Genomic DNA, 13574 nt, shown 5'->3' with positions numbered 1-13574 from the left:
TTTCCCGCAGTCCCCCATTTCCCGCTTCTCAATCAGAAACAGCTGGCTCAGTGTCAACATAGACTTCAAGTGAGTAGGGTGTGTCGCCGCGCTGCACCTGGATCTGATCCCATTGCCATCTCTTTACTGGTGGGTTGGTTTGGTTCTGTCCTCACATAGTTCAAGGAAGCAAGGCCATTGTGTTTCTATTCCTTCTTTTCAAAGGATGACGTAATATTAGGTGTTTTGTGTTTTATGTAAGTTTGGATTGATATGCTAGGTGTGTGTGTGTGTGTGTGTGTGTGCGTGTGTGCGCAGAAATTTTATTGCTGTTGTTATTATTATTATTATTATTATTATTATTATTATTATTATTATTATTATTGTCGTTGTTGTTGTTGTTGTTGTGCGTGTAGAGTATAGTGGCTGGTCACTTTTGCACTACTACTGCTACTACTATTACTGCTACTACTACTTCTATTCAGGACCGGTGCTACGAATTGCGGGATCCAGTTAAAAACATTGACGGCGGGGCCCCTACTCTACTAAAGTAAAAATTTATGTATGTTTATATTTCGTGAGGAATAATAATTTCTCATTTTTCATTTTACATTTTCAGTGGCAGTTTATTCGTCTTAGGAAACAGAAAAGTCTTCAAGCGGTAATTCTGTCGTCGCTGGCGCGGGGCCCCTTAAGTTGAGGGATTTGATAAAATTGGGCAAATAGGCTTAAAACCGGCCCTGCTCCTATAACAACAACAACAACAACTACTACTACTACTACTACTACTACTACTACTACTAACAATAATAATAATAATAATAATAATAATAATAATAATAATAATAATAATGCCATCATCATATTAGTTACTATTTTTCCTGGTTAATAATCTTATTATACACTATTCTTTTCTTCTTCTTCTCTTCTTCTTCTTCTTCGAGAAGATATCATGACACGTAAATTTTCTTCCATCTGTCATCCTTCCTCCAACAAAAACTGTCTCAACAGAAGAAAAATAATTTTACTCTCTCTCTCTCTCTCTCTCTCTCTCTCTCTCTCTCTCTCTCTCTCTCTCTCTCTCTCTCTCTCTCTCTAGTGAGAACCCTTAAGAATTCCAATAGCTTCAACCAGAGAATCATGAAAACACCTTTGAAAACACCAATAACTTCTACCAGAACTTGATGAATTATGACTAAACCATAAAAATGCCCTTGAAAATCTGACTAAATTTTACTAGAACCTGTTAAGCTATCATTAGATTAAAGAAGACACCCTTGAAAACCCAAATTACGACTACTGCCTGTCAGACTGTCACTTAAATCACGAAAGCACCTTGAAAATCTTAAACCACTGACTAGTGTCTTTTAAATTGTCACTAGAATTATGAAAATACTTTTGAAAATTACAGTAACTTCTATTAGAGCCTCGTCTATGGTGCTCTGTGCTTCTTTGTGCATATGCTCGTTTTCTGTGTAGAGACCGAAGGGGAAGGGAATTGTTATTTTAAGGGAGTCTTGTGTATAATTCATTACGTATTAGTCGGATTGTTATTTTTCGGCTAGACCTCAGGTGATTTATTTTTTATGTATTTACGTAGAATTAACATATTTATATTTTATGTATAAATACGGTAAACATATAGATAAGTGATAAAGTGATATGACAAGGGTGTCATAAGCAAAACCTACAACATCAATAATCAGGAGAGGACAAGAAATAATGATTTCAAGTTTGACACAGATTAAAAAATGCCGAGACATTCATCAATCAATTTGATCAATCAGAATAACCAAAAAATAGCAAGGTGGTTAGCCCACCAACTTTTCTTTTCTACTGTCTTTCAGTATTTTCTAACCTTTATTCTTCTTCTATACTAACTCTTATTCTTCACCCCTCTTTTCTAAAAAAAAAAAAAAAAAAAAAAAAAAATAGGAAGGAGTTTGTTTTCAAATAGTGGTAGATGAATGGAATATATTCATTAATCAGGCTGTTAGTGCTGAGTCATTAGGGAACTTAAAAAGATCAAACAAATTTATGGATTAGGATGATAGGCGAAAATAGGCGGGTAGATATATTTTACACAGGGACTCCAAAGTACAAGCTTAATGGGTTCTTGCAGTTTCCCTTATTTTCTAATGTTCTTGTGGGATAAATTACAAAACACATCTATATTATCAAAAGGAGACTGTATGCTTTCATTACGTAGAAAAGCAACATATTTCATGTGTAGATAATTTTCTTGTTAGCTGTTTGACTCATCCACCACCTCCTCCCCCTCCTTTTTTTTCCTTTATTTTTGTTATTCTTTTCGTTATCTTTCAATTCTTCCTTTTCTTCCTCATCTCCCCTGTTTTTTTTTTTATAGTAGAATTAGATGTAGCTGTAGTAGCAGTGTTAGTACGTAGCAGTAGTAGCAGTAATAGTAGTAGTAGTAGTAGTAGTAGTTGTTGTTGTTGTTGTTCATTATCATCATCATCTTCATCTTCATCTTTTTTTTTCTTCTTCTTCTTCTTCCTCCTCCTCCTCCTCCTCCTCCTCCTCCTCCTCCTCCTCCTCCTCCTCCTCCTCCTCCTCCTCCTCAAACATTTCTCGGCTGATCGGTTTGTCTGGGTGGAACACAATCAACAAAACAAAGTTGTAAAACAAACTCATTGGAGCAACACAAAATACTTGGGTGCTCCTTCAACACTTTTTTTTCCTAATATTTTTTTTCCTCCCCTTTGTGTTTCATTCATGATTTTCCTGTTTTCTCCCCCCACCTCTCTCTCTCTCTCTCTCTCTCTCTCTCTCTCTCTCTCTCTCTCTCTCTCCTCTCTCTCTCTCTCTCTCTCTCTCTCTCTCTCACTTCAGATTAGATAGATTAACGTATCTCAGTCTCGTCAGGACCAACATGTCTGCTGCTGTTTGTTCCTCCTCGCGGTTCATTTGAGTTCTCTTCGTTCTTCATCATGCTCCTCCTTTTCCTGTCTACTCCTCCCTCCACTACCCGGTTTCTCTTCACCTTTCTCCACAGTTATGTTCCTCCCTGTTCCTCCTATCCCCCCATCATGCATCTTCTCTCTCCCTCCCCCACCTTCTCGCGTCTTCTCCTACCACGATTGCTTTTTCCTCGCCGACTTTCTCTCTCTCTCTCTCTCTCTCTCTCTCTCTCTCTCTCTCTCTCTCTCTCTCTCTCTCTCTCTCTCTCTCTCTCTCTCATTCCCTCCTGCGTCATGCCTGTCAGGTTCCACGCTTTTCTCTCTCGTTCTTGCGCCATCGTGTCATCAGTTTCGTTTTACTGGTACTGACTTGACTTTTGTTGATTTGTGGCGACTCGCATTAAAAAAAACGTTTTTCTCTCGACCATTACAACATTTTTCCAAGGCCAAAGAGATGATTAGCCACGTTCATAAGAGTGTTTTTCCTGTTAATATTGTAGAAATCTTGTTAATCCGTCACGAGAACCATAAAGACACTCTTGTTAAAGTGACCTGTGTCACTTTAACTACTGTGTTTTAAAAGTAGTGGAGGTGCGTCACAGAAGTGTTTCAGAAGGTGGTCCTGTCACGCGTGTTCCACAGTTTCATATGTCTGTTGGTGGCTTCGAACACATCAACATAGAGGGATGGTGCGGGAAGCTACAACACCTATGCTAGACACGTGGTAGTCGCTATGCCTGTATATACTAACAGAGAGAGAGAGAGAGAGAGAGAGAGAGAGAGAGAGAGAGAGAGAGAGAGAGAGAGAGAGAGAGAGAGAGAGAGAGATGCACACATACACACTCGAGAGAGAGAGAGAGAGAGAGGCATGCACAAACATACACACGAGAGAGAGAGAGAGAGAGAGAGAGAGAGAGAGAGAGAGAGAGAGAGAGAGAGAGAGAGAATGACACACGCAGACACATACACACCCGAGAGAGAGAGAGAGAGAGAGAGAGAGAGAGAGAGAGAGAGAGAGAGAGAGAGAGAGAGAGAGAGAGAGAGAGAGAGAGAGAGAATGACACAAGCAGACACATACACACCCGAGAGAGAGAGAGAGAGAGAGAGAGAGAGAGAGAGAGAGAGAGAGAGAGACACGTAATAAAACACAAGGCTTTGTTTAAAATGTCAACCCAGATACCTAGAAATAATCATATGGGAAAGAAGAGAAAACTGAAATTTACATACGCGTACCCAAACACTGACAAAATAAGAAAAAAAAAAATGAATAAAGGCCACAGAATACGATTTGTCACTCAGAATTCATAAACAAGAAAAAAAAGCTGTATAAAAAATCGATAGAATAAAGAAAACACACACACACACACACACACACACACACACACACACACACACACACATACACACACACACACACACACACACACACACATACACACACACACACACACACACACACACACACCGAGTCTTAAGGATATCAGGCACGATGATAAATGGCATGGCATACATAAGAAGTAGGAAGTGAAAGCTTATCAACATACAGGTAACCGTACATCTGCACTCCACCTTAGAGGCAAAACAGGACATTGGGGAAAATAATGTGCTGGCGTCGCCCCTTTATACCTAAAGATCATATTCTGAAACACCTCTGCGCCGCACCTCAGCTACTTTTAAAAGGCTGTAGTTGAAGTTGCACGGTTTTTGAAGTGTATGTATACGGTTTTAGTGGAAGATTAGCAAAATCTCTACATTAATTATTAAAAGAATAAACACTCTTGAGAACCCGGCTAATCCATGTGACCTTTGAAAATGATCGTGGTTGTCGTGATGATCGAGAGTAAAGCGCTCCTGAATACAGACCCTCTACACTCACACACCTTCTCCCCACGCAGCGAGGAGGATGTGGAACCGTTTCTTGTCGTTCCTGGCGTGGGCGGGGTTGTGGGAACCGTCTCTGATAGTGTTCAACCGCGACTCCCCCGTGCTTCGCCAGCCTGTCAACTCAACACACATCGTCGACCTCACTTCAGACTTCATGGCCAGGTTAGTTATTTGGTTGTGCTGTTCATCCTTGTCTTCTTCACTCCGGCATATTCTTCCTTTCCTGTTTTTTTTTTTGTCTTCTATTTTTTTTTTTTTTTTGCTGCTATTTTTTTCCCGTGTGTGTGTGTGTGTGTGTGTGTGTGTGTGTGTTTATTTTTTTCTATCCCCTCTGCTATTACCACCACTTCCTCCTCCTCTTCCTCCTCCTCCTGCTTGTCCTTGTTTTTTTTTTTTTTTCCTTCCTCCCAGCTTCCCTCCTCCTCCTCCTATTTGTCCTTGTTTTCATTCTTTTTTTCTTTTCTTCTTCCATTTCTTCTTCTTCTTCTTCTTCTTCTTCTTCTTCTTCTTCTTCTTCTTCTTCTTCTTCTCCTCCTTCCCCCTTAATTCTTTCCTTCTCTCTTTTTTCTATATACTTAAGATATTTTCATACGCATTATCAGTTACATAATATTACCTTGAGATGATTTTCAAATATACCAATGGAAAAACAACGATCATATCAAACTTGTAACCATTAAGAAAAAAAAAAAAAAACAGTGGTAACAAATAATATCTTTACATAAAAGCATCAGTCTGGATTGTTTTTATTTGTTTTATTTTGCCTTACTATTTTGTAGTCTTCTTTCCCTCATCTCGTCTTGTTTCTATGTATTGTCGCTGTTTAGGACTCGTCTTCATGTGGTTCTATTGTATACTGCTTCATTTATTCCTTTCTGGGCCGTATTCTGAAACACTTTTGCGTCTCACCTTCACTATATTTAAAAGACTCCAATGGGGAGTTTTCGGAACTAAACCGCTAGATGTCGTTGCTGCTCATCTAACTGTAGGAAAGAGAGCTTAAATATTGTTGTAGTAAATCCCAGATGCGTAAAGATGCATAGAACATTGATCATCATGATACTATTGAAATGATGTATCGACTTTTCAATATCCGGTATGGATAATATTGAGAGAATGTGGTCAAATTAATTTTTTTTTGTGTGTGATTATCGAGTAAACTGCTAGCATTATCTTGAATAAAGCATATTACAAGTATAAAAACTATTGATTTGGACAATGAAAAAAATAAAAAATCACATTGTACTATATAGTATGACACAACCTACTCAATAACATCGTGATATATGGCTCTAGTTTTTTTTTTTTTTTTTTTTGGGGGGGGGATTTTAGCATCCCTCCCACGAAGCGAGCGACAAGGCAAAGTAATCGAGAACCAAAACAATCTCTCAGGCGATCCTGCTGCTGCTGTAGTATCCAGCTACCGTAATCCATTGCTTAGGGCGTAGTGGAGATGGGCACCGCACCAACATTCAACTTCTTGTCCAACATCGTGTTTCTAAGTTCAACCAACGCGGCCGAGTCAGGTGTTTTTGTTTTGGTTAGAGATACAGCATTACTATCGCCAGGACACTCGAGTTGCCAATTTTTTTTATTAAAATTGCCGTTTCCATAAACTAGGAAGGAGATCTATGTAATTTGGACTTTTGACTGTCACAGACATGTTGCCTTTATGTTTACTGTTGTCTAGATTAAGACGTTTCCAATCAAGACTGTATTCTTAAGATGACCAAATAAATTTAAATGACGATTCACTAGAAAATCAGCTTACATACATTTGTTCATGAAAAGAGTTTGATTTTACTTGCGATTACGTAGAAAAATATATAAGCCCATTGCATCTTCATGTAAATAGAATAACACTGTAGGTATATCTGATATTTCTTGTATGTGAGAGAAGAGTTTGTCTGTGCTGCCACCTGGTGACAACCACTAGTTCTGAAAACTCCCCCATTGAAGTGACACGGATTTTTAAGAATGTTTCTGAAGTTCTTTTGACAGACTGATTATTATTCACAGTAGAAATACTCTTGGGAACCCGGTTAATCATCTATGTAGCCTTTGAAAATAGTCGAGAGAGCAAAGCATTTCAGAATACGGGCCAGATTCTGTCTTACTTGTGCATCCTCTTTCACGCAGTCGATCCACCTCTTTTCCGGTCTTCCTTTCCTTCTCCCATGTACTTCCATTTCCAGTGTGTTCTTTGCAGCGCGGCTCTCTTCTCTCCTCAGGGTGTGGCTGCATTATCTTAGTCTCCCCTCCTGTGCTTTCTTTGACTCTACTACTTTTGTTGATTTTGTTATATAAGGCGCAGGAGATGGTGATGGTGGTCCTTCCTTAATCTTCCCCATCCTTCCCTTCCCCCCTTTATCTCTCCATGTCTTTTTTCCCAACCTTTCTCCTCTTCTTTTCCTCTAGTCTTCCTTCCTTCCTTCTCCTTCACTTTTATTTCTCCTTATTCTTTTCATTTACAGTATTTTTCCCTTTCCTTTTTCCCTCCTCTTCCATCTTCATTTCTTCCTTTTTTCTGTTTTATTTGTCATTTCTTCTTCCTCATTCCTTTCTTTTTACTGTCATCTGTCTCTTTTTACAATATGAATATTGTTAACCCTTTGAGTGTTTTGGTATCTTGAACTTAATAAAGGTATCTATAGAAAGTTTAAAGCATACTCTCCAAACACACCACAAACAGCAAAAAGGAGTGTTTGAAAAATCTAAATCACCTGTAGTTTTATTTTTGTACAGTAAAAATCAAGTGGAGTCATTCATTAAGCAAATTTCAATGTGTCATAAGCAGCTTGAAGGTTATTTTGATGAAGTATTTAAAGGTCGCTGTGGTAGAGTGGGACCACGTCTTCAGCCGCACGTTTTTTAATCATCTTGCCACGGTCTGAGGGCAGGAAGACAGTCATGGTTCCCAAATGTCAATTCCAAAATCCTTTGTGAAGAAGCACTATCCTAACATGGGAAACCGGACGTAAAATTAAAAGAAAAAAAAAGAAAAAATGCAAGCTGGGTCTATTGAGGCGAGGCTTTTGAACGGACCCATCGTAACAAAAGTTCCTGGGCTGTCACATATCATTTAACAAGCACATAACATTACAAGAGATACTGACAAGGTTTACGATATTTAAGCAGTTCTCTACGCACAAATTCGTTACTGTGGTCTAAGGACTGGAGTAGATGCAGGATGAAAAACGGCCTCGTTATGAATGGACAAGTGTAAACCAGTGTATGGTGTCGAGCCTTGCTGTATCATCATCATCATCATCATTATTATTATTATTATTATCATTATTATTATTATCATTATTATTCAAGTTTTTATTTCGTATGTGTGTGTGTGTGTGTGTGTGTGTGTGTGTGTGTGTGTGTATAATGTGTGTATCTTTGTATTTCTTTGTCTAGCCCTATTTTCTTTTTTTTTTCGTGTTTTTCTTCCCTCCTAGCTGGTCTTTCGTTTAATTTCTGTTCTCTTCATTTTCTACAGAATTTATTAGTTTTTTTCCCTCATCCTCCTTTTTTTCTTCGTCCATTTATCGTGTTTTTTTTTCCTGTATTTCTCTCTCTCTCTCTCTCTCTCTCTCTCTCTCTCTCTCTCTCTCTCTCTCTCTCTCTCTCTCTCTCTCTCTCTCTCTCTCTCTCTCTCTTATGGCGGCTGTGAAGACCATATTTTGAAACACTTCTGCGCTGTCCACTACACGGGATTTTTCTACGGTTCTCGGGACAGATAAACAAGATTTCTGCATAATTAACAGGAGAAATATTCTTGAGAGTCCGATTAATCATCTCTGTGGCCTTTAAAAACAGTCGCGATAAGAGAGCAAAGCCTTTCTGAATACGGATCTGTCACGTGAACTGTCTGTGGGCGGGAAGTGGGTGGCGGAGTACAGAGACGAGCACACATGAACTGGATTACTGAGGGAGGATGTGCTCATGATAACTGTGTGTGTGTGTGTGTGTGTGTGTGTGTGTGTGTGTGTGTGTGTGTGTAGGGGTGGGGATAGTGACACAGATTCAAATTAAGGTCACACTCTCCCGCTATATTTATGTTAGGTTAGGTCAGAATCATCTTTTTCTTGTTCTTGTTTTTTTTTTTTTTTTTTGCATCATCTTCATCATCATCATCTTCACCATCGTTATTATCATTATCTTCTCGTTCTTGTTCTTGTCTTGCTTTTGTTCATCATCATCATCATCATCATCATCATGTCGTCGTCGTCGTCGTTGTTGTTGTTGTTTTCTACATCATCATCATCATCATCTTTAGTTTTTCAGCCATTCTTTTCCTTTATCCCTCTGCGTTACTGAACATCACAGACCTGCACACCATACGCCATGCAAGGGTCGTCATGAAGTGCTGATATCAAAACTGGATCATGCACTTAGTGTCCTCATTTGTTATGAACTGCGACAGTGGTGCCCTCAACTAAACATTACTTCTCATTCCATTATATGAGGTACATAATGCACACTTTTGGAGGAGACAGTAGACGCCTACCGAAACGATAACTACTTCCACTGAGGTCTCAAACACTGGATCAGGGGGTGCTGTGAACTTATCATTAAACCCAACTGTGACCTCACTGAAGGTTTTCCTTTGTATCTCACAACACAAGGGAACAGTCACAGCCTGCCATCTAAAGACAACTCTCTTCCTTCACACAAAACTACAAACAGCTAATTATACACATACACCCTTCACTCAAAATTTTAAACCGCTTTTGACTCTGTTTGGGGACAGGCATCTCAGTGGAACTGATATATATATATATATACTCGTATATATATATATATATATATATATATATATATATATATATATATATATATATATATATATATATATATATATATATATATATATATATAAGTTTGTTGTCCCTTACCGGTGCCCCTCCAAATAGAAAAAAAAATAAAATAAATAAAAAAACACTTATACACGTTTATACACAGTATGCACTCTTGAGACCATATTCGGAAACGTTTCTGGCCGTACCTCAGCTACTTCCAAAAGGCTCTAGTTGAAGCAACAAGAGTTCTTATTTATTTACTTTTATTTTTTTTCTAGTGACAGATTAACAAGATTTATGTGGCATTTGAAAGTAGTTGTGGTGAAGAGCAAAGCGTTTCTGAATACGGGTCTTAGTGCCTGAAGTGTGTGTATTCACTGTACAGTCTGCTGCTGGTCTTGAGATAGCCGGCCGTCCCCCTATGGAAAGAGCTCAGAGCTCATACTGACCAATCTTTGGGTTGGACCGAGACCACTCACATACCACACACCGGGACAACGAGGCCACAACTCCTCGACTTACATCCAGTACCTACTCACTGCTAGGTGAACAGGGGCTACAGGTGGAAGGAGACACCCAAATAATCTCTGTCCGCACAGGGGATCGAACCCTGGCCCTTCGGTTGTGAGCCAAGTGCCCCCACTACGCTGGCGGACCGTGTGTGTGTGTGTCTGTGTGTGTGTGTGTGTGTGTGTGCATTGAACAAAATAGCTGTTGGGGAGAGAGAGAGAGAGAGAGAGAGAGAGAGAGAGAGAGAGAGAGTGTGTGTGTGTGTGTGTGTGTGTGTGTGTCCTCCCTGGTAACAGTGTCGGCTCAGGGATGTGCTTACTGCAACACTTCTCAGTATTTTCACCCACAGTTTGTTCCCTCCACCCATTTTTGTATTTCATTTGTGTTATTTTTGTTTCACTGTATATGATAATAACTACTGGTGGTAGTCGTTGTTGTTGTCGTTATTATTATTATTATTATTATTATTATTATTATTATTATTATTATTATTATTATTACTGTTTATTATTATTATTATAATTATTATTATCATCAGTCACTACTACTACTACTTCTACTACTACTACTACTACTACTACTACTACTACTACTACTACTACTACTACTACTACTACTACTACTACTAGTACCACCACCACCACCACCACCACTACTAACCACACACTGAGCGCTGGTTGATGGTAGTTGTTGCTTGTACAACACTGGCATAATATCCCTGCTGTTTGTCTTAGGCCCGTATCCACAAGCACTTTGATCTCTCACCACTACTATTTTCAAAGGCCACAGAGATGGTTAACCGGGTTCTAAAAAGTGCTTCTTCTGTTAATAATGTAGATGTCTTCTTAATGTCACTAGAACAGTAAAAACGCCCTTAATAACCCATGTCACATAAACTATTGCCTACTGAAAGTAGTGGACGTGTGGTGTAGAAGTTTCAGAATATGGACCTTACATCGTCCGTCATTTGCAATCAGTACATTCAAATCCCAGCCAGATAGATTTGCAGTTTTATTTATTTATTTCTATTTTTATTATTTTTAATTTGAACTATACCTTGTTTTTGTTCAAGCATGTACTTTTCTTTTTAACATTAGACTACTGTAGTGGAACCAGACTAATTTAGTACACCGGGGTGTTGGGCGTACCTCTCCCTGCTGTTGTCATCTTAACCCTGAGTGACCTGACCTCATTGACTTGACAATAGCCAGCACGGCGCGGCCTTGGGTATTCACGTGTCAAGGACACTGGAGCGGAGGCGCCGCACGGCATATACGCATTGCCAAGTGTATCGGAAGATCTACAGTGTCGTTGTTCCATCATCATATCGAGAGCCATTCAAAAAAAAAAAAATGCAATCGTATATAATAACTTATAATTTTGGAATAATTATGGCAAAGAATTTCAGTATGAGCGAGAGAAAGGTGTTCATAATGTCGTGGCACCAGTGTAGGACATGAACAGCCAACACCCCAAGTACCAGGTTAGTTTGGTTCCACTACAGGTAGTATTTTTTATGCAATTTTATATTTCGGCGCCATTATGACCTTAGCTGTTGCGACGCTACACAAGAATTTGTTTTTAATCACCTCACTTCTCGGTCTTACTCCGGCAACAATCACCACTGCATGTCCTCTGTTATCTTGTGAGGAGTTCAGCTGCTGCCCTGTTGAACACTCCTATGGTCATTCTCCTTGGAGTTTTCTTGGAAACGGTGCGAGGTAGAAATAGACATATAGTTCATGAATCTGCTGGCCTTTGATCCACAGACACACAACCACATAAGACTTCTCATTGCTGATGTACACACACTCGAAAAAGTATCGTAACTGTGGGATCCGATGAGTTTCCCACTGAACAACCCGGTAGTCTCGAAAAGGTTGATAGGTAAATGTGTTCGACTAAGGTTCCGCCAGCGTTTCATGAAAAGTTACTGTGCCTGTGGTAGCTCAAATCCTATTGCTTAATTTACGAGTGCCGCTCACTTGATTCTTGCAGGTGCAGCTGTGCTATACTAAACACAAGGAGGGATATCAGCATAGCATAATGATTCAGAAACATTCTGTTCTCTCACCAAGATTACTGTCAAAAGCCATAGGGATGATTAGCCGGGTTCTCAAGTGTTACTCCTGTTAATAATGTAGAAATCTTGTTAATCTGTCGTTAGAACCATAAAAACATCCTCAAAAATCCGTGCCACTCCAACTAGACTTACTAAAGCTTTCTGAAAGTAATTGGGATGCGGCCACAAGTGTTTCACACAAGTGTCCACAGACTGACGGACACACACACACACACACACACACACTATAGTGCAGTTTTCGTTATACAGCTTCATTTTTCACGTTACGCTCCTTCCCTCAACTGTAAACCAAGGGGAATATGAGAGGCTGACACAGAGAGAGCAGGTGCGGGTGCGCCATGGACAGGTGAGTCCGCGTGAGCTGCATGATGAGGCTTCCAGTCAGGCAAAATAAATTATTAGAAGATAAATTAGATAAAATAAAAATGAATATAGAAAATCAAATGGATATGAGTAAATAAATAAATAAATAAATAATGACGATGCCGGTGTCGCCATAACGAAGCGGATTTCAGATAACGAAGCGAGTTTCACGATAACGAAGCGGGAATCGCTATAACGAAGCAGATTTCACGATAACGAAGCGGATTTCACGATAACGAAGCGAATTTCACGATAACGAAGCGAATTTCACGATAACGAAGCGAATTTCACGATAACGAAGCGAGCTTCACGATAACGAATCGGATTTCACGATAACGAAGCGAGCTTCACGATAAAGAAGTGGGTGTCGCCATAACGAAGCTGATTTCACGATATCAAAGCGAATTTCACGATAACGAAGCGAGTTTCACGATAAAGAAGCGGGTGTCGCTATAACGAAGCGGATTTCACGATAACGAGGCGAGTTTCACAATAACGATGCGATATTGAAGTAAGTTTTCCTTGGCAGGGATGAATCCTTTCTCCCCTCGAGGAGCCATCCCAGGCCTGCAGGAGTGTGTGGGGACAGTGGCAGTGCAGCCCCCAGCGCCTCACACTGAACAAGAGGTCATCACAAAGAACATTTTGACAACTCATCAGACACTGCCGTGGAAGGCGCACTCTTCACCCGAAAAGAGGCCCCTCGCGTGGCAGTGTCTGGGGCGCGGTGGAGGGCAAGTGTTGTCTGCTTTACAGTTAGGTCCTGAACGCGGAAGTTTGGTGAACCACTACACACAATTCACCAGACACTGTCACGGGAGGAGGAGCCCTTATCCCCCCTTCAGGATCCCTCTGATGGCAGTATTTGGTGGATGGTGCGTGGTGCCCTCTTGTCAACGGTGACCTCTTGTTGCGTGTGATGGGCTGGAAGTGGACGGTCATATCTGAATGAGGTAAACGAGAGCGGGACTTGTTGCCCGATCCCCGCCCTGGGCCCCGAGTGGAACCAGGCAGCACAGTACGCTCCCCCTGTCCTCCACC

At 40.2% G+C, this 13574-nt stretch overlaps 1 protein-coding gene across 3 annotated transcripts in view; it reads left to right on the top strand.

Moving 5' to 3' along the window:
* Positions 1-16: 16 nt before the first annotated feature.
* LOC135094032 (uncharacterized) overlaps positions 17-13574 on the top strand; it is a 59370-nt gene continuing 45812 nt past the window's right edge. Inside the window, exons 1-2 of one of the 3 annotated variants that reach the window (XM_063993752.1) lie at positions 17-129; positions 4796-4946. In XM_063993752.1, coding sequence (XP_063849822.1) covers positions 4804-4946 — 143 coding nt within the window. In that variant the 5' untranslated portion in view covers positions 17-129; positions 4796-4803. Of the gene's footprint in view, positions 130-4795; positions 4947-12493; positions 12517-12641; positions 13487-13574 lie in introns of those variants that run through there. The other 2 variants (XM_063993754.1, XM_063993755.1) reach the window with 2 other exon arrangements.

Source organism: Scylla paramamosain, chromosome 44, assembly GCF_035594125.1.
Source record: "Scylla paramamosain isolate STU-SP2022 chromosome 44, ASM3559412v1, whole genome shotgun sequence".
Taxonomy (NCBI): Eukaryota; Metazoa; Arthropoda; class Malacostraca; order Decapoda; family Portunidae; genus Scylla; species Scylla paramamosain.
Note: the sequence above shows the minus strand (reverse complement) of the source record. Positions and strands in the feature narration are given on the sequence as shown.